The sequence below is a fragment of the Trichomycterus rosablanca genome, chromosome 2, assembly GCF_030014385.1.
Source record: "Trichomycterus rosablanca isolate fTriRos1 chromosome 2, fTriRos1.hap1, whole genome shotgun sequence".
NCBI classification, from domain to species: domain Eukaryota; kingdom Metazoa; phylum Chordata; class Actinopteri; order Siluriformes; family Trichomycteridae; genus Trichomycterus; species Trichomycterus rosablanca.
Genome location: NC_085989.1, coordinates 5,842,590 through 5,869,682, shown reverse-complemented (window position 1 = coordinate 5,869,682; position 27,093 = coordinate 5,842,590). Strand labels below are relative to the sequence as shown.

At 41.8% G+C, this 27,093-nt stretch overlaps 1 protein-coding gene across 2 annotated transcripts; it reads right to left on the bottom strand.

The window, feature by feature from the left end:
- Positions 1–277: 277 nt before the first annotated feature.
- On the bottom strand, positions 278–25,812 carry top2b (DNA topoisomerase II beta). Of its 2 annotated transcripts, XM_063010374.1 has the most exons (35): positions 25,341–25,812; positions 23,114–23,302; positions 22,568–22,658; positions 21,128–21,191; positions 19,881–20,026; positions 19,626–19,723; positions 17,932–18,144; positions 15,638–15,811; positions 15,352–15,453; positions 15,100–15,237; positions 14,850–14,988; positions 12,927–13,084; positions 12,236–12,361; positions 12,002–12,112; positions 11,799–11,904; positions 11,538–11,647; positions 11,277–11,369; positions 10,981–11,095; positions 9,822–9,943; positions 9,541–9,689; positions 9,228–9,459; positions 8,966–9,100; positions 8,630–8,830; positions 8,085–8,280; positions 7,764–7,855; positions 7,101–7,256; positions 6,393–6,476; positions 6,091–6,288; positions 5,495–5,651; positions 5,190–5,357; positions 4,252–4,441; positions 4,060–4,145; positions 3,088–3,177; positions 2,781–3,001; positions 278–717 (listed from the first exon to the last, which is right to left on the bottom strand). In XM_063010374.1, the coding sequence occupies exons 1-35, from the start codon at positions 25,377–25,379 to the stop codon at positions 556–558; spliced, it is 4,851 nt and encodes a 1,616-aa protein (XP_062866444.1). In that variant the 5' UTR covers positions 25,380–25,812; the 3' UTR covers positions 278–555. The 2 variants fall into 2 exon arrangements, 1 of the variants encoding a protein (XP_062866444.1); XR_010014834.1 differs by lacking the exons at positions 278–717; positions 2,781–3,001 and adding an exon at positions 3,711–3,890 and having other exon boundaries at positions 3,089–3,177.
- Between the last annotated feature and the right edge of the window lie 1,281 nt (positions 25,813–27,093).

Sequence of the window (27,093 nt, the reverse complement as noted above, 5' to 3'; positions counted from 1 at the left end):
CCCAAGCCTGAATAAAATGAGGAGAATTGTCTCAGGAAGAAGATTTGGCGTAAAAACTAGCCAAACCAGGCATGTGGACCAGAAAAACAATAAAAAACTTGGATTCCTCTCACCCTCTAAAAAACCTACCACAAGGTGGATGAGTGTGCGATGGACTGGCTCCCAGTTAAGAATGTATTGTTTCCAACACAAGCTGGGGACCCACAGTTCTGCTACTGAGAAGGATGAACGCTACAAATGAACTCCTAGCTCACAGATCATTAAAAAGCACTCAGTCCTTTACATCATGTTTATTTCCAACTTCATGAAAAGGTACAATGTTTATTTTAACAGTTAAAATGTGCTGAAGCACCGCAGTCTACATTTCTAAAAGCTGTTTATGACAAATACAGTTTGATGAATAATATTAATAATAAAAAATGACATGTAAAACAACTACACAGTAAAAAGCATCACAAATAAAGTCAAATAAAACAGGAGGTGAAAAAATGTACAAAAGTCTGCAGGACAGGACGAGATTTAAGCGATTGTGTGAGTGTGTGTTTTGTTTGCTGCCTAGTCGAACATGTCATCGTCGTCTTCTTCATCGTCAGACTCTGCAAAGTACTTGACATCTTTCTTGGCTCGGCCGGCTCGATCCCGTCCCGAGTCCATACGACCGGAACTTTTGCTGTTCACTTCTTCGTCCTCGTCGTCTGATGCTGCCTTCTTCGACTTCTGTACACACAAACGAACATATTCATTCAATTAGTAAAAGATAAAACATCCCACTGAGAGATGGTTTTAGAACAAGACCCTGCAGTGAAACAAGCGCAGATCTGAACACTCAGCATGAAACTGTTGGTCTGTATCAAAACACTCGAGAGACACAACTGACCCTCATTTACATGAAATCCTCCCTAATGAATAAATGAATGTAGATGTAGCGAGGTGTTAAGCATGCTCACCAAAGATGATGAAGGATGGAATAAAACTTTTAGTAAAGCACAACACTCGCTCTCTCGCTTTCTTAACCGATTATCCAATCGGGGTCGGGGATGGGGATGGGGATGGGGATGGGGATGGGGATGGGGAGGGCACACAGTAACACCCTGGACGAGGCTCCAGTCCATCGCAGGGCAGACACACATACACACACCCATTCACCTATAGGGCAATTCAGTGCCTCCAATTAACCTGACTGCATGTTTTTGGACTGTGGGAGGAAACCGGAGCTCCCGGAGGAAACCCACGCAGGCACGGGGAGAACATGCAAACTCCACACAGAAAGGACCCAGACCGCCCCACCTGGGGATCGAACCCAGGACCTTCTTGCTCTGAGGCGACAGTGCTAGCCACCGTGCCGCCTAAAGCACAACAGTAACAGATACAGTGTATCACAAAAGTGAGTACACCCCTCACATTTCTGCTAATATTTCATTATATCTTTTCATGGGACAACACTATAGAAATAAAACTTGGATATAACTTAGAGTAGTCAGTGTACAGCTTGTATAGCAGTGTAGATTTACTGTCTTCTGAAAATAACTCAACACACAGCCATTAATGTCTAAATAGCTGGCAACATAAGTAAGTACACCCCACAGTGAACATGTCCAAATTGTGCCCAAATGTGTCGTTGTCCCTCCCTGGTGTCATGTGTCAAGGTCCCAGGTGTAAATGGGGAGCAGGGCTGTTAAATTTGGTGTTTTGGGTACAATTCTCTCATACTGGCCACTGGATATTCAACATGGCACCTCATGGCAAAGAACTCTCTGAGGATGTGAGAAATAGAATTGTTGCTCTCCACAAAGATGGCCTGGGCTATAAGAAGATTGCTAACACCCTGAAACTGAGCTACAGCATGGTGGCCAAGGTCATACAGCGGTTTCCCAGGACAGGTTCTACTCGGAACAGGCTTCGCCAGGGTCGACCAATGAAGTTGTGTCCATGTGTTCGGCGTCATATCCAGAGGTTGGCTTTAAAAAATAGACACATGAGTGCTGCCAGCATTGCTGCAGAGGTTGAAGACGTGGGAGGTGAGCCTGTCAGTGCTCAGACCATACGCCGCACACTGCATCACACTGCATCCCTTCGAAAACTGGGCCTCATGGCAGTTTTCCAACAGGATAACGACCCCAAACACAACCTCCAAGATGACAACTGCCTCGCTGAGGAAGCTGAAGGTAAAGGTGATGGACTAAACCCAATTGAGCACCTGTGGCGCATCCTCAAGTGGAAGGTGGAGGAGTTCAAGGTGTCTAACATCCACCAGCTCCGTGATGTCATCATGGAGGAGTGGAAGAGGATTCCAGTAGCAACCTGTGCAGCTCTGGTGAATTCCATGCCCAGGAGGGTTAAGGCAGTGCTGGATAATAATGGTGGTCACACAAAATATTGACACTTTGGGCACAATTTGGACATGTTCACTGTGGGGTGTACTCACTTATGTTGCAGCTATTTAGACATTAATGGCTGTGTGTTGAGTTATTTTCAGAAGACAGTAAATCTACACTGCTATACAAGCTGTACACTGACTACTCTAAGTTATATCCAAGTTTCATGTCTATAGTGTTGTCCCATGAAAAGATATAATGAAATATTTGCAGAAATGTGAGGGGTGTACTCACTTTTGTGATACACTGTAAATGCTTTTTGGAGGCATTAACGGCTCAAGTGGTGCACCTGTTAAATCTCTTTCTACTGCAAAAGTGACCCCTACTGTATTGACAGATGCTTATATACCAAGGTAAAAAAGAACATCTACAAGAATGAAGGATTATATACGGTAGGACACTCACTCTACTAACTGGAGCCTTTACAGTCTTTTTTACAGGGTTGTAATCTTCCTCGGAGTCTGACTGTTTCCTCTTCCTCCCCCTGCCTTTGCCTGGACCTTTAGGTGCTGCCAAAGGTTTCTTAGCTGCCGAGTCTGAGTCCGATTCCCAGATTGATGCGTCAGGCTTTTTGGGTTTGGCTGGAGGTTTCCGTGGTTTAGGAGCCGCTTCTGCAGGCTTCTTGGCTAAAGTATAGAAAAAACACATCTTTTTTTGTTCATGCTTTTAAATGAATTGTTCAATTTTGATCACACGGCTGCTGTGGTTTTACCTTTCTTAGCTGGAGAGAGTTTTTCAAATGCTGAACTGCTGGAGTAGGACGAGAACACATCTTTTTCATCGTCACTGTCGGACTTCGCTTCTGAGAAAAACATGGTAGAACATTTATGAATTTAGGTCGATTTGAATGAGCAAAATAATACATTGTTTTATTTTATGATTTGTTTTTCTTCAGGGAATGTTTTAGCTAAAGCTGTGAAGTGCGACATTTTATTGATGGTGTTCAAAACATCAAGACGTCTGAACCAGAGTATTTTAGTTAATGCACAAAATACACAAGCTTAACCCAAAGCTCGGGTGTTTAGCCACACCTATATATGTGTATAAATATATATTGATATATTTATTTAAAAGTATAGATATATGTGCCAGTGATAGCTCAGTGGTTAAGGTACTGGACTAGTAAACAGAAGGTTGCCGGTTCAAGCCCCGCCACCACCAAGTTGCCACTGTTGGGTCCCTGAGCAAGGCCCTTAACCCTCAATTGCTCATCGTGTTCTGCTCATCGTGTAAGTCGCTTTGGATAAAAGCATCTGCTAAATGCTGGAAATGTAAATGTAAATATGTGTGTATAAATATAGAACATACAACGAATATAATTCTAAATCTGGCTACCTGGCTGGGGCTGCGGTAAATTACGCTAGCCCAATACCCCCAGCAGTGCTATCAGTCAGTCAGATGCCTACATACAGACATGATTGGCTGTGTCTGGGAAGTGAGGGCGGTGAATTGTTGTCAGGGGGGTATGAATTGGTGTCCTGTCTGGGCTGTGTTACTGCGTTGTGTCCAGTGGTTCTGGTAAATCGGAAAAAGTGGTGGTAAAAATGTGAGAATAAAATAAATGAATGCCAATGGTTTTAGACTGCAATGTCCAACAAGCTTATGGACAGGTGTCCACATACTTTAGGTAAAGTCTGTTTAGCTATGAAGCCACACACACACACACACACACACACACACATACCGCTGTCACTGCTCTTCTCAGAGAAAGCAGGTTTGGAGGAAGTGAAAACACCTGCTGGCTCCTTCTTCTTGGCATCTGTGGTGGTACTACAACGAAAAACATGTTAAGATGTGCAAAGAGTGAAGAGACTCTGTAACACAACACAACAGAACAGCTAACCATAACAAGGTCTGCTTGTGTTCATGCACATACGTCGTTAACGTTGGTTTAGGAGGGAATATGTCGTCAAAGTCGTCGTCCTCATCGTCGTTATTTTGTGCAGTAGCTACGTTCTCCTTGTAGGAGTGGACTGGAGAGGAAGCTGGCTCGTTTTCTTGATCTTCGTCTGCATCGTCTTCATCCTCCTCCTCTGAGAAGTCAAATGTGTACTTGGCCTTTGCAGCTATGAGAAGAATCAACAGTGGGACATTATTAGTATGACGTGGATTTACTAGGCCAGTCACAACGTTCTGTGTAACTCAAACAGCAGCAATAGACGAGCGATCGTGTCTGACTTTACATCTGCAAGGTGGACCAACTAGGTAGGAGTGTTTAACAGAGTGGACACAGTATTTAAAAACTCCAGCAGCGCTGCTGTGCCTGATCCACTCATACCAGCACAACACACACTAACACACCACCACCATGTCAGTGTCACTGCAGTGCTGAGAATGATCCACCACCTAAATAATACCTGCTCTGTGGTGGTCCTGTGGTGGTCCTGACCATTTGAGGAAAAGGGTGAAAGCAGGTTAAAAAAAAGCATGCAGAGAAACAGATGGACTACAGTCAGTAATTGTAGAACTACAAAGTGCTTCTATATGGTAAGTGGAGCTGATAAAATGGACAGTGAATGTAGAAACAAGGAGGTGGTTCTAATGTTATGGCTGATCGGTGTATATATACTGTACATGAACTGTCCATCATACAGGTGCCTCAACCGGCCAGTAGAGGCCACAACTGCAGCAGCAACAAGGAGCCCAATTGACCTATGTATGTTTGTGAACACCCTGCAGGTCTACAAAAGCACTGAGATTTCATCCTGGACATCAGCAGTGTGCCAACCGAGCCTCCCGCTAAATGAGCTGTGCTGTCATCCCAGTTTAAACTGGCGAGATACACAAATGAGAAGCTACAAACAAAGAACACACCTGACGCTCTCCTGGACGTGGTGTCTCTGGGAATGACCGGCTGCTCCATCTCTTCCAGGTCGCTGACATCTGATTTCTCATCATCGTCATCTGACCAGGGGTTCCTCTTCTTTACTTTCTTAGCTGGACTTTTCGTTAAGCCTGGAGCCTTCCTCTGTCTGGGAGCGCCTGATAGAAGAGCATGTACATTGTATCTTACACATATATTAATACTGTATGAATCTGGTGTGACATCCAAATGAAGGTCACATGTACAAAGATTCATACACCTTATATAATAAGAGTGGTGCATTTTCATTCTTTACCAGGTTCCTTTTTCTCTTTTTTAACACGGGGCGCTTTGGGTTTGGCTCCAGGGTTGGGCAGGCCGGACGGAGAGATAAGGGAGCCGTCTCCCGCACCGTTTGCCTCCACCATGCCATCTTCATCAAACTCAAATTTTACTGCCGTCTCCCCATCACCCTAGAATTAAGACGGAAAGATCGGAATTAGGACAGCAGGGATCGACCAGTAATCATTCTGAGAGTAACGTCTGCATCTTTGTACACTTTACGGCCAAAAGTATGTGGACGCCTGACCATGAGCTTGTTGGACAGCCTGTTTAAAAACCACAGGCATTATATAGGCACAATAAGAAACTGTTTAGAAATACTGGCTCACAATCAGCGTTTCAGTTGGGGTTAGTCAGGGCTCTGTGCTGGCTACTGGAATTTCTTCACACCACACTTGACCAACCTTGTCTTTATTGACCTTGCATTGTGCATATTGGAAGACAAAGGACCTTATATGGCCTGGATTTTATATACCTAGCAATAAGTGTGGTTAAAACACATGGACTAAGCTATTAAGATGTGTGTCCACATCCTTTTGGCCTTATAGTGTACATCTTTCATGATCTCACCTTCTTCCTCTTGGTCATCTTCTTGGAAGCATCAGCTTTCATTGCCTGAGTGATCTGGGGCTCCACTCGCCGGCCAAAAGGCGACGGCAGTGTCTCTTCCAACTGGATCTTCTTCACCTTAGGTTTGCCAACCTTGCCCTTAACCAGCTTCACTCCCTTCCCCATGCTGGCATTCTCTCGCTCCAGCTCTTCTATCCTCTAAGAGACAGAAAAGTACAATATCAGGATGAGTACCTGCAAAAACGACTACATATGCTGATCCACATCTTGTCAGAACGAACTAGGTTCTATGAGGCACTTACGTCAAGCTCTTCAATAAACACGGCCAGGTCTTCCCTCCACAGATCCTCCGAACATTTCTTCTGTACATCCTTCAGTTCGGCTTTCTGGAATTACACATATGACAAGCATATAAACATACACATATTTACAGTGATGAGACAAAACATTAAGAACGCTCCTGAAAAATGTCCATGGCAAAGCCTGTTTCATAACAATTTTGCATGTGATGGTCAGGGTGCTTGTAGTACAAGTGTTGAATGCAGCAGATATGATGAGGCATGCGTACATGCGGTTGTGATGAGTTCCCCTTGACAGTGATCCAAGGAGGCACAAGCCCCCTGATGACAGAGGACATGAAGGCTATAGGGTCTTGTACGGACCAACAGAAGAGCTACTGTGGCTTAAATTGCAGCTAATTTTAATACTGGTGGTGAAGTGAAGGTGTCACGATACACTGTGCATCAAACCCTTCTGTGTAAGGGGATGTGTAGTCAAAGGCCAGCGAAAATGCCCATGCTAACTCCTAACTCCTGTCCACCATCGGAAGAACTACAAAGAGCCTTTATTGTGAAAAGTAAAAGTGTTGCAAGTTGATTTGATATGAATATACAAATCTGGATAGTCGTAAAAAGTTACCTTCTGTAATCACATCACTAATCATTCTTAGTGATTAGAATAGGTTTAGTGGCTAGAATAGATTTAATAATTTGCAGATTTTTGGAGCATACCTTGACGTCCCTCTGTTTTAGAAGCTCGTCCACCTTCTCCTTGGTCAGGCACCACAGGGGCATGTTGAGGATGTAGTTAAAGTTGGGACCCGATGAAGAGCCGGAGTCCACCGAGCTGTCACTCTCGTTTCCATCACGATCCTCTTCCTCTAATGCCTGTACAAGCAAAAACACAAGCTTGTTAACCATCCAGTCCAATGTACGGTTGCATAATATATTGCACCTGTTATATTATTTGGGTTGCCTGTGGTGGGGTAATTAAATAATTAAATATACAATTAAACACTAATTTTTATCTCATAATAACTTTAATATACCAAAAGCTTCTTTATTAATTCTGATTAGCATGTTTAAGTAGGAGCACGAATAATTACATCTGTGATCTAGGGTTCAAATCCCCACCGGTGCTATCAGCCAGTCGGGCATCTACACGTGTTTGAGGGGAGGATGGCCAAGGCCCCTTTAGCATTTGTAATGAACTGTTCGCTACCGACTCTGTATAAAATCTACAATCTGAATGCTGAAGAAATTGGCACCTTAAATTACCAACATAATTAACTAGAGGCTTAAGTAAACTTAGTTAACATTAGTTATTGTATATAACTAAGTATAATGCCTATGTATGAAGAAGTATTTATTGTAAGTCTGCAGGTGAACATTTACCTTCTCTTGAGCTTTGTTCCAAGCTGCTACTGGGTCCGATTCAAAGCCCTTCTGTACCAGCATTCGGATCAGATCCTTCTTGCTCTTGTTTTCTGGAAGATGGATAACCCATTGAAATTTACTGTGTAATTCAAACAGCGGTACAGTGGTACACTAATGTCTTTTCGTCGAGGCTTAAAGAGGCTGGGCAGCAGCATTTAAGCCTTTCACATGATACACAGCAAAATCTTTTTAAACTATACCAATACTGCTATGGACTGTCAATGTTGGTACCAGTGTAATATTAGTGCAACCCTGAACAAAACCAAGAAGAAATCTCACCAATTGAAATTTTTCCTTCAATCTTCTCGAGCACAAAACGCGCTTGGTTGGAGAGCTTTGCCGACTCTGCACCCAGGCTGCCAACCAGCCAGTCTTTCCTCAGTTTGTAATAGTGCAAACGCAGCTCAAAGAACTCCTTCAGGATGTCGTTCACAGAATCATACCGCTTCAGACAGCCCATGTGATCAAACAGCACCTACAGCATCAAGTCCAGAGAGAGGGAGAAAAAAGAGGAACGCTTTCATTTAAAATTCATACCGGACCTACAATATGCACATCACAGCAAACTTAAAGAGGTGTTCTCTTTCCTATAGGCTCACAAGGTTTTTAAACAGACCCATTAAGTCTAGGTGTCTCTGCTTCACCTTTTCCAAGGTGTAATAAACCTTTCCGGAAATTCCTTATTCATGGTCATGCTTTTTGAATGGGATGTCCAAAAAGCTTGTGGTTGGGGGTCCACATACTATTGGCAATATATTGTGCATCAGGGGAGTTCACCACAGCAAGCACCAAGCACAAACACGAGAGCTTCAGAGTTTTCTTACCATTGAGTTGCAAGTGAGCGAAGACTGCAGCTTGAAGACCTTGTGGAGACCTGCTGCCTCAGCCTGGGCAAGCTTCTCTTCAGTCATGCGCACCACAAACTTCACCGTGGTGTCCGTGTGGTACTCCTTATAGTCATTGATGAGTGCCGGGGTCTTCTCTGTTCCTTGGAGCATGGGCTCCAGCACTGACTCCTTGTATGCCTGGATTAAGGGCAAAAGAAGCCGAATGTCAATTGATAGCTCAAAGCTCTACATACCAGGCTACCACTCTTCCATGTACTTAACGCCATGACAAAATGAGCTCATAAATACAGACAATATGACTAACACACATACCTGAGTCCAGGTGCGAACCGGAAGCTCTGTGATCTCAATTGTGTTCTTGTCCAGGACGGAGACCTCACCACTGACCATATACTGGTTCTGACCTAGCTCATGGATCACTCCCTTGAAGTTCTTATATCTGGGCAGCTAAGGAAGGACACACACAGGGAACTCATCAGCTACCATATATAACTGCAGCGATGACTACTGTCGAAAAAGTAGTGCAGTGTACTTAAAGCAATTTCTGGCTGCACCAGAAAGTAAAAGCTTTTACCATAGGTAAAGGATCCTGGTGTTCAAGCATGCGGTTGATGTTGTTGACGATCTCACGGGGGTCGTAGTTGGAGATCTTGCAGGCCCAGCCAGTCCCGATGCCTTCAGCTCCGTTCACCAGCACCATAGGGATTATGGGAATGTACCACTCAGGCTCTACTTTCTGGTTGTCATCGTAAAGGAACTTCAGCAGGTTGGAGTCCACAGCTGGGAACAACAGCTTAGCTAATGGGCTGTAAGTGAGTGAGAGTGAGAGGGTGAGACCCCTCCAGCCACACAAACACATCCAGTAAGCATTTAGTAAGGTCACTTACCTGAGCATGGTAAAGATGTAACGGGGACTAGCTGCATCTTTGCCACCGTTGATTCGGGTTCCAAACTGACCGAGGGGCTGCAGGATGTTGATGTTGTTGCTGCCGACAAAGTTCTGGGCCAAATTTACGATGGTCATCATAAGAGCTTGCTGGAAACAACCACAAAAAGTTACATTTTTTAACTTTCATTTTGTAATCCTTTGCTGCCTAATTTTTTAAAAGGTTTTGCTAAAATGAATGTACATTATTAGCATTTAGATTGCAGGTCATTTTACACACACCTCGCCATGATGGTATGCAGACATCTCCGCTACCGAACCAGCCAGCTGAGCCACTTTAACTTCTCTCTTATCATTTCTCTTCATACAAGTGAACAGCACCTTCCTCTGGCCCGGCTTTAGACCTACACACACACACACACACACACTTTCTGTTAAAGGATTTCTGTAGCACTTTGCATTGAAAAATAGTCATTTCAAATTTAAATATAACGAAATCTCTGAACATCCAGAAATACGGACACAGTTAAATTTGTTGCAGAATGAATCTGTTTACATGCACTGAACTGCAAAAATCACTATTACAGCAATAATCCAATCAAACTTGTTTGTTTACCTCCAGTTTTGAAGGGGTAGTTTGTTATTTATTAGGATTTTAATGTCATGATTTACACACAGGACAGGTAGTTACTGGTTTACACAAGATTCATTAGTTCAAGTCTTTTATTGTCAAACAGTCATGGACAATTTTGTATCTCCAGTTCACCTCAGTTGCACGTCTTTGGACTGTGGATGGAAACCGGAGCTCCCGGAGGAAACCCCCGGAGACACGGGGAGAACATGCAAACTCCACACAAAAAGAACTTAAACTGCTCCACCTGGGATTCAAACCCAGGACCTTCTAGCTGTAGCTGTGCTACCCACCAAGCCACCGCGCCGTCCCAAAGGGGTAGTTTAGCTACAGCTGTGCTAAAAAGTTTACATACACCGGTGACTTCTCTGTGCTTATATAAGTAGTACTAACATAATTGCCCTTAAAGTGAGCACAAGCCAGAAATGTTGTTCAAGTTCACGGACTAGTGGTCTTGGTTTGTTCAGCAGGGTCAGAAAGTAAATACCATGGGCTTAGAGGTTTCCGTGCAACAAAGAAGCAGCTGGTCCAATATCAGCAACTTGAAGCTCATGGTCAAACAAAAAGCAATATATAATATTCTGAGCTTTTTATCCTTCACCCTCTTTTCGTTAACATGTTTTAATGTGTTAGAGCAGATCGGGGTTTTTGAATGAGCACTTAAATACTCAAAAACGTCCTAAATCCCACCGTTTATATTGGTGTTCATTTGGATACATTTGGTACATTGCAGAAAGGTAAAAATACGCTTTAAATGCTTTATACTTCACATATGTACCTGTGACCTGTAGCATTATGCAGAAGACTTACCGTCAACAAGAGATGGAATTGATCTCTCATTGTCCGAGTTGGAGAACAGAATCAGCTCTTTGTTGATAAAGTCATTGTAAGACAAGTGCCGTGTCGCAGTCCCGTACAGGAATTGCTGCAATGAGAAAATACAAGCCGATTTTTAATAAGCACAACAGATCGAGCTTTTCAGCCTTACGCCTTTTTTGAGCGAAGGATTTCAGTTACTAACTACTCATTTAAAAGTATAAAATTGGTGTTTTATTACTGTGCACTGCATCCTTGTGTGACTGAAAGCTAAACGTGAATAGGCTCACCTCTGGTAGACCGTGCAGCCTCCTCTGCCGCCTGTCTTCCATAAAATTAGTGAGCCACTCTTTTCTGTCATCCGTCTTCTTTTTGCTGAAAGCCTGATGAGGAAAAACAGTGAACCTTAGCACATGGACCTCTGAGTAAACTGAGTCCCTGGCAGCAGCTAGCCTCTGATTTTAAAATGAAACAGGAATTGTGGACATAAAGTTACATTAACACAAAGTTACATGAACATGTATTGTTACATACGTTGTATATAAACTTACTAAAGTGATGGCAGCATCATCCTCCGTGCCTCCGTACTTGAACATAATCCGATGCCTATCCATGTCGGCGAAGTATTCTTTTGCCTCTTTGCTTGTGCTGGTACCCAAACCTGGTGCATTACATCCATAAACACAGTTAATCTGTGCTGCTCATATTTGTATTGATACATTGCCAAAATGTATGTGGACACCAGACCATGAGCTTGACGGGGTGTCCACATGCTTTGCTTTATAGTGCATGTCAGTTCAAATAAAACAAACCTTTGTAGTACTTGATGTGCCATGTTTTGTAATTTTCTGTTTGCTTTTTCCACTCGTCAAACTCTGGAATGCTGTAGAAGGAAACCTCCTGTTTGTTCTTCGTAGCCTGCACACAAAGTGGCCGATATTCAAAGCAAAGCCCCACACGTATTTTATCTCAACGTAACGTCATGATGCTTGTCGAGAAAAGCTGATGTTCGAACCTTGACGATAGGGGTGATGAACTCCTCCAGAAATGTGTGCTTCAGCAGTGATGGCCAGTTATGGTGGAAGAAGTTGATAAGCAGGCCCTTAATGTGAGAACCGTCTTGATCCTAAACCCAAACAGCAAAACGGAACCAAACATTTAGCCTCTTAGCATAGCAGTGGTTAATATAAATCCTTTGCTGGTATGAATTTCTGGATGAAAATAGAAATGAGGCGAGATGATCGCTCACCTGATCAGTCATGATCATGATCTTTCCGTAGCGTAGAGATTTTAGCGACTCTGCGTCATCGTAGCTCTTTTTGTATTGCAGGCCTACAATCTTTATGATGTTGTTGATTTCTGCGTTCTCCATGATCTACAAATAACAGAAACATTACGGTTAGTTGTATCCAGTTCCCTAACGCACTTGTGACCTCTAGCACAAGCACAACACCCAAGGTTGGTTCCTGGTTACATGTCCAGCTCCTAACTGCCTCTTTTACCTGGATGGCAGCAGATTTCTACTAAGAGTCCTACCTGCACAGAGGAACATGCCAGGCTCTCAGTTATACAGTGACACCGCTCGTGTTGGTGCTTTGAAGCAGAAGTTACTGCCCGGCCACTGCCAAGTCACCACATTTGGGCCCCTGAGCATGATCCTTAACCCTCAATTATTTGCATGGTATTTGGCATCAAATGTAAGTCACTTTGGATAAAGGCATCTGCCAAATGCCATAACTGGAAAGAAGGAGATGCCTCCCAGTCCCGCCTTTCTTTTCTCAAACACAATTATTTGCATCTGCAGAGCACCCAACCAGGCCAGGACACCACCGAGACCCAGGTTTGGGTTCCCACGGTTGTGGGCAGGTGATCGCTGTGCTACCTAAGAGTCTAAGCAAACATCTTTTATGAGAACTAAGTACCTAGGCATTTGTCCTTACCTGTTTGTGTGTGGCCTCCCGCACGTTGAGGATTTTACCTCGTAGGGGAAACACTCCATAACGGTCTCTCCCGATCACTCCCAACCCTGACACTGCTAACGATTTGGCCGAGTCCCCCTCAGTCAGAATCAGAGTGCAGTCAGACGAATGCTTTCCACCTTAGAACAGGAGACAGGCGCTCATTAGCAACAACTCGATCATTTCCTCAGCAGGAATGAGGCAAGACTGCTGTAACTCGGTACTGATTTTAGAAAAACAAGATGAGATTATATATAGTTGCTGTGTAGCTTAGCAACTCGAAACCAAAAAAGTGAACATCACTGCTGTAGATGTAGGACCAGGTGTAAAGAAACCATTTGGCTTTTTAGAAAAAACAACCCAAAAAAGACACTCATCCTGTGACGTTTATTTCGATGGACGAATACATCATGTGAAAAGTGTATTTTGCACCTCTAATCAGGTCAGTGATGGCTTAGTTACCTTGAAAAAGTAATCTGATTACTGATTACTCCTTTAAAAAGTAACTTAGTTACTTTATGGATTACTTGATTTTAAAAGTAACTAAGTTAGATTACAAGTTACTTTATTAGTTATATAATGCGGAATATTTCAAAGATATTCCTTTGCAATACTTTATCATTTGGCTGCCAACTTGTGTGTACTGATGAGACTCAATTGAATCCCAGAACATGTTAGTGTGAATGCATGGAAAACAAATTTTAATTTTCTTTCAAGAATATGATACAGACTGACCAACACTATTACGCTAAATCAGCATTGAAAATTGACTTTACTTTTAATAGCCTTCTACAACGCTGGAGCTTCTTAAAACGGAAGATTTTCTTTTAAATAGAAGTGTTATTTCTGGCAACACTGGAATGCGCAGAGAAGCTGGCGCTTTTACTCGTAGCGCGCCACGAATACTACTAAATAGTACTACTGTACTTCTGTAATGGTGTTGGTGGTTGACATTGATGTTGAGTGTATTACTGCACTGTTTTGGTGAAGAACTACTCATCTGAGGTGCGCTGCTCCTGCGTGCAGAAATGCTTCCGCAAAAAAATTGCCGGCAAAGCGGTGGTGGGGGGGCCAGGGGGGTGGCCGAAGATTACTTTATGGTGGCCATGGCAACCACTGGCCACCCCCTGGCTCCGCCCCTGCCAAGAAGAAAGCAAATATATCTTTTTACTAAGGAAAATGACAAAAATAGTAACGCACAGTAACTTGGATAAGTAACTTTAATCTGATTACTGGATTGGAAATAGTAACGCGTTAGATTACTCGTTACTGAAAAATGTGGTCAGATTAGAGTAACGCGTTACTTAGTAACCATCAGACCATCAGTGAATCAGGTAAATCTAATCCAGTCTGAAATGGTCTCTATTTTTATGCATTTTCTCCCCATTTTCCTCCTGATTTAGTGCACTTAATTTTTGTCTTCCACTGCTGAGAGATACCAGATTGCATCCGAGGAGAGCACGTCGCTGTACACGCCTCGTCCGACACGTGTACAGCCCTCCTCCTCTCGCCCCTGCACTCTGCACAGGCGTCTCTTCCACCAATCAGGGTCCTTACACAGCGTATAAAGCCCCACCCACCCACACATAGTCCTACCCTCACCCTGCAGATACGGTGACCAATTAGTATCTGCTGCAGGCACTGCCAATTATGCCCGCCAGATGGTGCCCAGCCAACCAGTGGCAGCACCGAGTTTCAAACCGAGAAGTTCAGAAACTCTGTGCTGGTGTGCTAGCGGAATATCCCGCTGCGCCACCTGAGCGCTGAAAAGGTCTTTTGTCTGTATAGGCTGCATGTCTTTAGCAAAAATATACATACAGTCCATCTACTTTTGTCTAAGCTCAATGGTAGCCAGGTGGCAGCAAATGAGGATTTAGGAAGTGCGTCCGAGCTGTCCAAACTTACCAGCGTCGTTAGCATCGTCCAGTTTAGGAATTCCTTTGATCTTGCTGTGCTTGACTGACGAGCATTTTTTATTCAGCTGTGTCTGAGCCTTGAACTTCACCCAGTTGAGAATGCTCTCCACAATTCCACAGTTTGTGGCCTGAATAACAAAACGCTTGGTTACCAAAATACATAAGAACACTATGACACACATGGGATTCTCCAATCCTAAATAGGTAAACCCTGCATTTGCGGTCATTTCATTACTTACTGCTCGTATGAACTTTTCTGAGAAAACGCATTTGGAGCCGAAGCTTTTGGTCTGAAGGGTCATGTTCTCCTTCGTCTGAGAGTCGAAGGTTGGGTTCTCAATCAGAGCGTTCACAAACACCCAGATGTGATTCTTCACCTAAAAGAAATCCATCAATTAGAGTTTATATACTTTATGCAACCAGGTTGAACTGTTTAAATTCTTAGTAAGATCCAACCAGGATGGCTGATATTGTCATAGAATGTAACCCACCTGAAAAGGTTTTACTGAGACTCCGGCTTTATTCTTCTTCTTCACCACCTCAATGAGTTTCGACACTATTTGGTCCACAACGTAATCAATGTGTCTGCCACCCTGTCAAAAAATGAGAGTTTCTATTAGGAATCAGTGATTAACTGGTCTACTGATAAACAAATCATTGTTCGATTAATGCTATTAGTTAAAAATGTCTTTTAAATTTGCACACAGCAAATTGCCTGGCCGTGTTGACACATCTGTGATTTAAACTCTGTAGTGCAGGTAGGAGTGTTTTAATTACCTTTGTAGTGGCGATGCTGTTAACAAAACTGATTTGCTGGAAGCCTCTTTCGCTCATGGTGAGACAAACCTCCCAGCGCTCATTCACTACTTCATTTACCACTTTCAGTGTAACGCCCGTCTCATCCAGCTTATCCTTCACGTACAGGTCCACGTAGCTGCGGAAGCCGTTCAACTGCAGAATAACCCACAAGTAGGGAGAATATTAGTTTAACATTCAAACATCAGCAAAAAAACATTCCTTCAGTCTGCTTTCCGGGTATGATCAGGGTTGCCAGGTACACTCTACGGACAAAAGAATTGGGACACCCCTTCTAATTTTTGAATTCATGTATTTCAGCAACAAGAGTTGATAACAAATATAATAAATCAATCACATAAAGGAAATGATAAGCTTCCAACTTTGCAGCAAGACTTTAGGGAAGGCCCTTTCCTGTTCCAGCACAACCGTGTTCCTGTGCAAGCTCTATAAAGACAAGTAGAAAGGTTTGGTGGCCTGCACAGAGCCCTGACCCCAGCCTCACTGAACAGGAATTAACTGAAACATCAACTGATGCTTTCTTGATCAACATCAGTGCCCAGCCATACAAATGATGTTTTGACTGAACGGGCACACGTCCCCACAGACATACTTCGAAGTCTTGTTAAAAGATCACACAAGGCTAATGCTGAAGATGAGATATAATGTCCATGGTATTCTGGTGGACAAAAGAATAAAGCTTTCAATGAAAATAAAATGAAAAGTGAAAAGGAATCAAGAATTTATTACATTTAAAATCATCTTTGTGTTTTTAAAATAATTGTATCCTATTTCTGGTGATCCGCCCCCCCCCCCCCCTTTTCTCCCCCTTTAGCGCATTCAATTGTTCTATTGCATCGTGCTTCCTCTCTGTCTATGCCGAACCCTGCCCTGACCGAGGAGATCGAAGCTAACCCACATCCCCTCCGAAACATGAGCAGCAGCCGGATGCATTTTTGCCACCCGCACATTGATGAGTTTGGCGCCACCTAGCGTTGCATGCGGAGAGACACACCCTAAGGGCACTCTTCCTCATCTCTGTGCAGGTGCCTCTAATCAGCCGGCAGAGGTCGTAATCGCATTCTGACAGAGAGAGACCCACATCCGGTTCTTTGTCCCGCCCCCCCCCCAACTGAGCAACCGGCCAATCGTTGCTCATACAGCCGCCCAGCCTCGAACCGGGGAGGCAGAGCTGGATTCGAAACGATGTACTCAGAATCCAGCTCTGGTTGCAGCGTGTCTTTTTACCGCTGCGCCACCTGAGCGGCTTATTTCTGGTGATTTTTTTAATATTTTAAACTGTCAGTAATTTGTGCATATATACACGTGTGTTATAAATACAACAGGGTGTTTTCATGCACCGACTGCTTCAAGGAAATAGCAAAACCACAAACTGTTTCAGCTCTGCTCTTCTCCAAACATGCTATTGTACATCTAGGACAATTGTCGCTTCATCTGTTTTACAGTTTCATCAATCTGTAATAATAACATTAATCTGAATTCATTTAAAGTCAAGGACTTGGTTGACTGTAGCAGATAGAGGTAAAAAAGCCAAGGCTAACTGGTTTGTCCTCATGTGACTCTGAGCCTCTGGATGCCTCAGATAAACAGTACGAACTGATAAAATGTTGATAAACTGCCAGCAGCATGCGGGAATTTTGGCTAGCATAATTACAGGCTAAAAAAAACGAGTTTCTAGACAATACAGGCTGATTGCTTACAACAGAAGTGTGAATAAATCCAGCTCTTTAGTAATACCCACTGCTGTGTTGATGGCTACACAGTATAGAGCTATCACACATCTGGCCAAATACTAGATATAAAATCCAGAGGTGGAAACATTCTACATTTACTCTATTACTGTGATTAAGACACCACCTAAGCACTTATTAAACTTTGTTTCGTCAATCTAAGGTGCATTAAATCTTATTAAAGAGCTACAAAGCCACAACAAATGATTCCAGCATTAGTAAAAGTGGTATCACTATCTAAAATCCCAACCCTATCTCCACATTTCACAGGTCACTTAACGCCCTGACATATTTCTCTCACAATTCAAAGTGCAATTAAACAGTTCAAGGTTTTGTGAAACAATAAGAATCAGCTTCTCTCCCCTTTGTCTTTGTCTGTCCTTTGCTTCTTTGTCAAACTTGACACAGTGGCAAGCTGGTAAAAACTGAGTGTCAAAGTAGTGAATCTTTACTAACAGGAAACAATAGCAGAGCAGTACGTCAAGCTAAATGTAACTAATTTCCATTCCATGAGTTGTGACTTACCGGCAGCTTCTTGCCGTTGAGTGACACCTTAACACCTCTGCACGAACCGGCGACATCGTAGGCCCTACGCGTCAGCAAAGCCACGATGTCCTTGTCTAGCTTTTCCATGTTGAATTTGGTGAGATCGGGCTGGAATGTAACACAGGTGAAGTCGTCGCCGTCAAAGTGCTTGATCCTGGGATCGCTGGTTTTTGACATGTTGTTCTGCCATGTCTGTTTAGAAGCAAGAGTCAAACAGGGTACTTTCAGTCAATAACTGTTGGCTTTTTTGTTCACTAAAACTTCACTTACTGATATAAATTTGACTTTAGAGACAAGAACAAAAACCAGATGTGACATGTTTCATATCTGATACTGAAGTGCAGCCTTAATAATAGCCCATTATGCACTATATGGCCAAAAGTGTGTGGAAACCCCCTCCTAATTTAACTGTGCAGCAAGTGTGTGGACAATGCACTTTCCTGTCCAAGCCTAAGCTATTGTGCACAAAGTGAGGTCGGTAATCTCATGGTTTGGCGATATTTGAGGACGGTGTAAAGAAATTCCAGTGGTATCCACAGAGCCCTGACCTCAAGCCCATTAACCATCCTGAGGATGAACTGGGATGAACGTCAGGCTAATGCTCTTTGTTGCTTTTGTCAGATGTCCACATACTTTCGGTCTTAATTGTCATTTAAATACAGATTAAATAAACACAGTGAAAGAAAGTGCACATCCCTCAAATCCCGTATAAAAACATGCACTTAAGTCGACTCAACATGTGCCCACAGTGCGAATTTTAAAGTACTTACCCTGGTAAATCAGTAAATCCCTACAAATGCATACAAGACTCAGTCTGTAATGTTATTTCATGCTATAATTTAGCAGCCACCTTGTTAAAATGAGACAGGAGCCCTATTTGGATGATATAAGCTCTTCAGTTTGATGTTTGTAATACAGCTGTCTCCTCTATGGGCAGCTCGGGTTGTGCAGCGGTAAGTTATGCTACTGCTGATCTTACTGCCACTGGGATCCATCCACAGCGGTCTGGCATCTACATATAGATGTCATTGGCTATGTCTAAGGGGGATTAATGTTCTGTCCACTGTGATTCCAGGGAAACTGGACCACCATGACCCTGACCAGGATAAAGCGGTGGTAAGACATGAAAATTAAATTCAGATCCAAATGGCAGGTCGCTTACTTCCTATGAACCTGAATGTTTGCATCACACACAGTGATATGAGTGCTGAGGTGGCACAGCAGTCTGTTACACTAGCCCACCTTATTTGAGATCCAGGTTTGAATCTCAGGGGTGTTATCGGCTGGCTGGGCGTCTACAAAGACATGATTGGCTGGATATGACTGAGGGGTGGCTAAGGCCCTGTGATGGATTGGCACCCTGTGCAGAGTGTTTTGTCTTTGCCCAGTGTTTCACGGTGGAACCTGGAGCCACCTCAACCCTGACCATTATAAAGCAGTTGATGAAAATGCACTAAATCAATACCAAGCAAAAGAACAAACATAGACATGTGTAGGAGGCGGAATGTGGTAGGTACAGCCCTTCTTTTTCTGCAACATGATAAGAGATATATGTGGGTAATTGAGAGAAAAGGCATATATATAAATAAATATATATATATATATATATAAAGCCTATACCATCCTAATAGGACAAATGGTAGATAAAATAAAGCCCTGGTTGTTAATGGTACCTGTTTGAAACTGTGTTTGTACTCTTTGCAGGCCGTCTCCACTGTAAACTTGGTACTGAATATATTACAGAGCTTAGCACCATAACCGTTCCTTCCACCTGCAAAGCACAGATAAAACATTCAAGAATTTATTATGCTTTATATGCGGTCCACACACGACAGCGTATCACATACACAAACCTGCAGTTCGATAGAAGAGAACTGGCACACTCCAGGTACTTTACTTAGCTCACTTTTCATAGCTGTCTAAATTACCTGTGACTTTTTTCTCATCGTCGTCGTAATTGCTAGAGGTGAGCAGGTGTCCAAAGATCAGCGCAGGAACGTACATCTTCTCCTCTTTGTGCTCCACTACAGGGATTCCTTTACCGTTGTTCCAAACCGAGATTGTGTTCGACTCCCTGTCGGATAAAAAAAAGCATGACTTTGATGAAAGCACTGGAAATACATGAACTGACCATAAACCATAAACATCATGCATTCACATAGAGGCTCCAGCCTTTGCGTCTACAACAGTGTCCACTTTTTAACTTAACTGGGCAACCAACATACACATTTGGCCGTGTCTAAGGGCGGGGAGGGGGCAACCAGGTTCCTCATTGCTGCTGCAAACCTCTGCAGGCTGGTCGAGACACCTGCACAATGCGTGTTTCTCTATACGCGATACAGCTGTGGCCTGCAACTGTGTGTGGTTTGGATAGGGTGGTAATAATCTGCAGCTCTACTCAGTCAGGGCAGTGGAGGTGCAAGTATTGGAAATATTTCATTTTAGGGGAACTGGGCACGACTAGACTAGGAGAAACAGGAGGGAATTGCAAGAAACAGCAATGAAGAAAACACTCTAAAAAGCAATATGATTCTTTCTAACAATATATTATAATTGGTGCATAACATAGTGCTTATATAGTTTATATAGTTTGCCTTCATATTTTTGCAGTATAAACTTGTAGGCTCATTAATATTAATATCACATTAATAAGCTGACAGGCTGTGTTCTCTAGAGAGGCCATTTATTCAAACAGTTAAGCACTGGAGTAAGGCACGGCAGGCTAAACGTAGCCTGGATAATTGAGATTGTGCATGGATGAGGACAATATGCTGATGTGGGTGTGTGAGCAAAACAAGCCGGTTTGAGCAGTCACATGGAGCTTGTTGACGTGAAGTGGAGGTAAAATGCCAGCGTGCCAGACATGCTCGTTAGGAACTTCTCTGCTACATGTGCATGCTTTGAACTCGTCTCTCTTTCACTGTTCGTCCTTCACTATGCTCCTTCTTCAAATCAACCTCTTATACTAGAGATGTTAGTGATAACTGGTTAACGATCACCAACAATAATTTATAGTTCGATTAACACAGCTACAGTATGTACAAAGTAAAAATGCCGATTTGAAACACTCCCTCACACACTCTCAGTGTGCATGCGCCAGCTACGATTACAAACTGCATTTGGAGTTTCTAATCCAAACAGGAAAGTGTATTTATGCATTCATATGCACACTTACGGGTCGATGGTGATTTTAATAGCGTTCATGTTCTTGTCTCTCTGCTTGTTGTCAGCTGCATTAACTGTGAGAGCAGAAGAACAATCAGATAAATGTGTCACTATAAATACAAACATAGATTTTTACCACAATCTAGTTGGTTTAAATTTCCCAACTGAAACTTTCTCAGCTGCCACAGATATAACTTAATGGTTATGCATACAAATACTTCTGATTTTGTCTGTATAGATGTTTTGGTCAGGTGTATTTAGAAACTTTTTTTTTGTGCATTTTCTCCCCTTTTTCTCCCCCTTTAGCGCGTCCAATTTGCATCGTGCTTCCTCTCTGTCTATGCCAAACCCTGCCCTGACCGAGAGGAGATCGAAGCTAACCCATATCCCCTCCGAAACATGAGCAGCAAGCCGGATGCATTTTTGCCACCCACACATTGATGACTGTTGTGCCACCTAGCGTTGCATGCGGAGAGACACACCCTAAGGGCACTCTTCCTCATCTCTGTGCAGGCGCCTCTAATCAGCCAGCAGAGGTCGTAATCGCATTCTGACAGAGAGAGACCCACATCCGGTTATCAGCCAGCTTCGTTGCTCAGCTCTACGATGGTTCATTCCACTAACTTCCTGCATTTCACATAAGGCCGAGATGCTGGCCTTGTTTTTGGCCAAATTCTTTCCTGGAAGCTCAGAATTCCCCTGGCTGTGTTGGAGGAAGGGAAGGTTGGACAGGGTCTCTTACTGCTGCAATTTGCAATCTCTGGGAGTGTTCCAGGTGCATGCACGAGTAGGGGGTCACATAGAGCATAGCGTGGATCTCTGTACGAGCTACGACTGTGTGGAGGAAACTGACGTGTGTATTGAAGGGGGTGTATGATGGTCTGCGCTCCTTGGCTAGAATCGAGGTTGTGCAAGGTGCAGCTTGGAAATGACTAGAAAGGGAAGTATCCAACCTGTTGTAAATGGTAATTGAATTTTATTAAAATAGACACGCCAGGCTTTCAGCCATTAGTGTAAATGTATAAAGTGTATAAGAAGAATTTATTAGTATAACATGTGATAAGCTTCCCTGAGAATCATCACATACTTCCAACTAAAGTATCAGTTTTTTAAAGATCTACATAGAACTCGAAAAGCCTGAGTGTTTTTCTCATGCCCTCAATCCCCCCTCAATCAAGGCTCCATGAAACATTTGATCTGATTTGTCAGGATTTTGTTGTTTTTCTCAGGTATAAACCGCCTGGAATCGCTCATTACAAACAAAACCTTTAGGGAGACATGATACGACCCAACACTACTTTATAAAGTGTGTACAATAAAGCATCTGTCACGATGAGTCTAGACAGGCCAGGCAGCTGATTATTTTAGCAGCTGATGTAATGGAGAAGCAAAACCTCAAATTAAAAAATCAAACCAAGAGGCTCAGACAAAGGCAACAGGCATCACTTACCAAGAATTTCATCAAAGATTTTATACAATCCAGGGACGTAAGTGATCTCTCGAAAGTTCATTCCAATCTCTTCGTCGAAAACCCACATTAGCTGTAAATGACAAAAGTAGAGATTAAAACAAGAGTCTTGCCGAGGCATTATGGTACTAGTTTATACACATGGCACAGTAGGTGCATTTGTCTGACACTAATCTGAATGATCTGATCGCTTGAAGTGCTCATACTGTCTAATGACTGAAATCAGAAATCACAGCAAGGCTGTTCTGTTATGGAAAAAATCTGATGATGCCAGATGAGTTTTAGACTGGCAATAGTGTTTTTCAGCAGGGCACTCAGGGAGCGCAGGGGTAAATCATGCAGATTAGGCTTCGAATGGTTCGACACAACTTAAAAGGTGCACTTGTCAGTGTGCTCTCCAAAATAAAACTACATTTTTAGTTAAACGAATTTTGCCTGCTGCAGCCTGCAGTTTCTGATCACACAAATGTGACCAAAGCTAAAGCAACTTAACACCTGAATCTGATGTTTCTAGTGAACGTGGCTCACCTGAGTGACAGGCTCCACTGAACCGATGTAGGTGTCTGGACGAAGAAGGATGTGCTCCAGCTGTGTTTTCTTCTGGTACACACGCTCCACAGATAACTTTTTGGAACCCTCCTTTTTTGCCGGTTCGCCTCTTCCATCTTTGCCGTTTGCCTCTTCTTTCTTGGAGGCATTGTTCTTGTCAAAGAGGGTCTGTTAACAAAGATTGGCACAATGTTAGAAATACCTTTTCATGGCCAAGTATTTGTGAGACTGGGTATCAGATCTGCTGGCCAATTTAAACGTGGCAAATCAGGAAAATGATTAAACCGGCAACAGTTTTGGCGGTATTGTAATATATTTTGTCACGATATGATTTTCTGGAATACTGTAGGTATTAAATGCTTTTCCTATTGTTCAAAGCCTAGCAAAGGAGCAAAACATGATTCATGATTGGTTCATGATGTTTACAACAACTTCTACATAACAAGTCAGACATTCTCTTTCTGTGCACTGTAACTAAGCATCGATTGGTCATGGTCTGGTCGACTGTTAATGTTTAGCTTCACGATTAGGAATTTCGTTGATTAACCACTTAACCAACAATTAACTAAAAGTCACTGTTCAACTAATGATGTTGGTAAATTCTTTTCAACCAGCTGATGCTTGGTTCCAATTGAAAGCGCAGCTAGAGTCTACAATTTAAACAGAGCCTAGTTAAATACACTGACAGCATTTGTAATCATAATTAGCATGTTTAGTTAGCACCCAGAAAAAAAAACTGTTCACTACTGACTTACCACGTTCAATATGTTACACTGTTCATTAATCATTTGAGTTGTTAATAAACTTAGTGACACAAATGAGTATTCCGTTTATATTCACTGTAAATATTACTTAAACGATCTTCGATCTATATATGGTGAAATCTGTACTAATCTGACTACAGATTTGAACAACAAGAAAAACATGTTGCTTATAACAGCTAATACTGCATGTACTTTTCTTTCTTATACACTAATAACTTCACTACACATGTATCGAGTTCATAACCACTGAGTAATTCAGATATTGAATCAATTAAAGTTACTTCTGTAAGGGGAATTCCCACAGAGTCAGTTCTCTGACCCAGTGCAATGGGAATCAATACTTTACTTCATGTAACAAATGCTAAACTTTGTTCATTAGAAACAATCAATGTGAAATGTAATAAGTTATGTATGTGCCAGGACCAGAATTAAAAAGAAATCACAGTTCTGTAGGTATATTTAATACATACTTATAAACAAAACCTGATGATTTTGCAGTGTAAATAGAATTTACAGGATATTTGTGAGCTTTGTGGAATAGTTTTCTGACGAAACCTGAATTGGAATCGACTCTAAATTTTAAAAAGCAGCTGAGAGTTTAGAACAGCAATTCAGAAAAACTATTCTGAAAAAAACTACTTTTACAATACAGTAATAACAACCTCAACATGTGTGATTGATGTAATTACAAGCGAGATATCTAATGCTATACTTATTAAAGCAGACTTTTATTTCCAAAACTTCACACATAGGAACCATTTGGCTACCTAACACATGCTAGTAGGAGTTACAAGCAGGTTAAACTAAAGTTACATCAGTGGATGTGGATTAAAATTCATGGTAAAAAGTAAAGTTATTGTTTTTTTCAAAAGCTTTATTTAATGACTTTGTGTCCACTGAAGAATTTATTCTCGAACTATTATTATTGTTTGGACCAAAATTGTTAAGTACAAGTAAATGTTTACATATATAAACTTCAGTTGTTTTGATCTTACAGGACATTTAAGTGAGCCGTTTAGTGGAATCGGTTCTTGGAATCGACTCGATAATCTAAATCAAGAGTCGAATGCAAATGCCGTGGCAGCGAACAACTACCAAAAAAGCCTAAAGCGTTTTGTTACTATGAGCAAAGATCGAACCAAGATTAAAACAATAACAATAAAATCAATCGGGCCATATTGTGTGAAAAGTGCACTTTATAATACAGTTATAACAAACTTATTACCAGTGGAATCAAATCTTGGAATTGACTCGACTCCTAACGTAAATCAGTCTCGACTCCGAATGCTCTGAACAGAACAACTAGCAACAAAGCTAAAGCGTTCCTAATAGCAAAGATGCAGCTTGGAACTTCTAACAAATCAACAGTACTGTGTGCGTGCAGAGTTAGTCGCTATAATGCATTAATAACAAGTTAACTACTGGTGTATTAAGTTACTTACCACCCAGTTCAGCCCTCCGCTCCCCGCACCGTTGGACATTTTTCCTCTATTGTGTCTCCCAACGCTGCTGATGTGATGATCAAATTAAAGATGATTTCCTTGACTGCGGTTACCAGATCAAACTTTGCGTTCCATGTGCAGTGCGCAGGACGTGAGAGATCAGTGAATAAAAGCCGTTTTATCCGACAGATGAGTGAATTACATGGAGACAGAGGAGCCGGAGAGATGAGCGCACTCACCGGCTATTGTTCAAATCTAGTAGCGCTACAGCACCGAGGCCTGAACTACAACCGATCCGACTTTCCTCCCGGCTAGCACATCATCACTGAAAACATACATTTACACCAAACCTGAAGACTTTCTCTCTCTCCACACATGCAGCGATCGATTATTTACACATTCTTGCTTTTCATTCAGAAACAATACACACACCAGCGCTCCGACCGTCCGCCTTCATCCTCCGAGCGCCCACAGAGATCAGCCCACCAATACAAACACTCAAAGTCCCAACCGACCAATAAGGATGCGGCGAATCCCAAAGTAGCCAATCGCAACGAAAACAGTTGAGGCGCCGGCAACCAGCGGACCAATAGAAACCTCACATGGTCCTGTTAGAGCAAACGGACAGCAGCCCGTCGATCTTAGATGTACTTACTACAGTTTCACTTCAGTATTTATTCATATTTATATACAATTTATTTCTATTGTATTTCATTTGCACTTTTTGACTCCTATATCTAAACTAAAATGTAGAATTTTAAATATGTAATTTTGAAAGTGGTGTGTTTTTATGTCTGACAGAATTAAAACCCTCAATACTCATGTTACACTCATACAGTAACTGTTAAATACTCTGGTATTGTAGACAATAAGTGTTATTTATTTTTACTTGTATATTTATTACTTGTTTTATTTTATTCATATATTGACTAGTTAGTTGCAAACCTTACAATATTATTATTACTAGTATTTTTATTGTTTGTGTTTTTGCTTTTCATATTTTTTAAGTACTTAGTTCTTGATAGAAACACACACAATGTATTGGTTTGTAGTAGTATTTTTAAATATCAAATTAATTCCTTCACACATTTTATAGCTTTAAAAGAATACAAATAAAGTAATTTAACTTTTTTTAAAGAGGATTTAACGTTAGGTAAAAAGCCAACACATTAATTAGAACTATTATATTGTATATAGTTTACACATATTTAGATTAAATGTTAGTTAATTTTACTTCAGTTTATTTACTTTTTTAGTTTTTGCTGTCAATAACTATAATGACTCTAGTTTTATAAATGTTTTAAAAATTGGGTCAGTTTTTTAAAAGCAAAACAAATTTTTCCTGCAAGAAGATTATGTAGTATAAAGTTTCATATTTATAAAAATTGTGTTTTCATAAAGTTGCAGAGCTTTTAACAATCATTTTCACCACACAGAAAATAGTAGGTGGTGAAACCCCGTCTAAATAATACTTAATAAACTCTTAAGTTTTAGGTTATTTTGGAAGAGTAATTTCTAGAAAAAATATTTCAATAAAATATTGAAAAGTAGAACCTTTCATTCAATTTAAATGTATTTGTACAGTGTAATAGCTGTAGCTTAGGCTAAATGTGTGTGTGCAATGTTTGAAGAGGATTTGAGAAATACAAAAAGAACTTTTTAAGACAGTTAAAACATGTTTAAGGTGCATTTGAAGTCATTCAGTGTACATTTATCTTACACTGAGTGTAACTGTATCATGTGACAGTGCATA

What these genes read in the sequence shown, in the direction of transcription:
- top2b (XM_063010374.1), bottom strand. Translation starts at nt 25,379, where the DNA reads ATGTCCAACGGTGCGGGGAGCGGAGGGCTGAACTGGGTG. An exon ending in TCATGATCATGACTGATCAG is followed by an intron (nt 12,113 to 12,235) that starts GTGAGCGATCAT and finishes GTTTGGGTTTAG; the next exon opens with GATCAAGACGGTTCTCACAT. An exon ending in TAAAGGCTCCAGTTAGTAGA is followed by an intron (nt 718 to 2,780) that starts GTGAGTGTCCTA and finishes TTGTGTGTACAG; the next exon opens with AAGTCGAAGAAGGCAGCATC.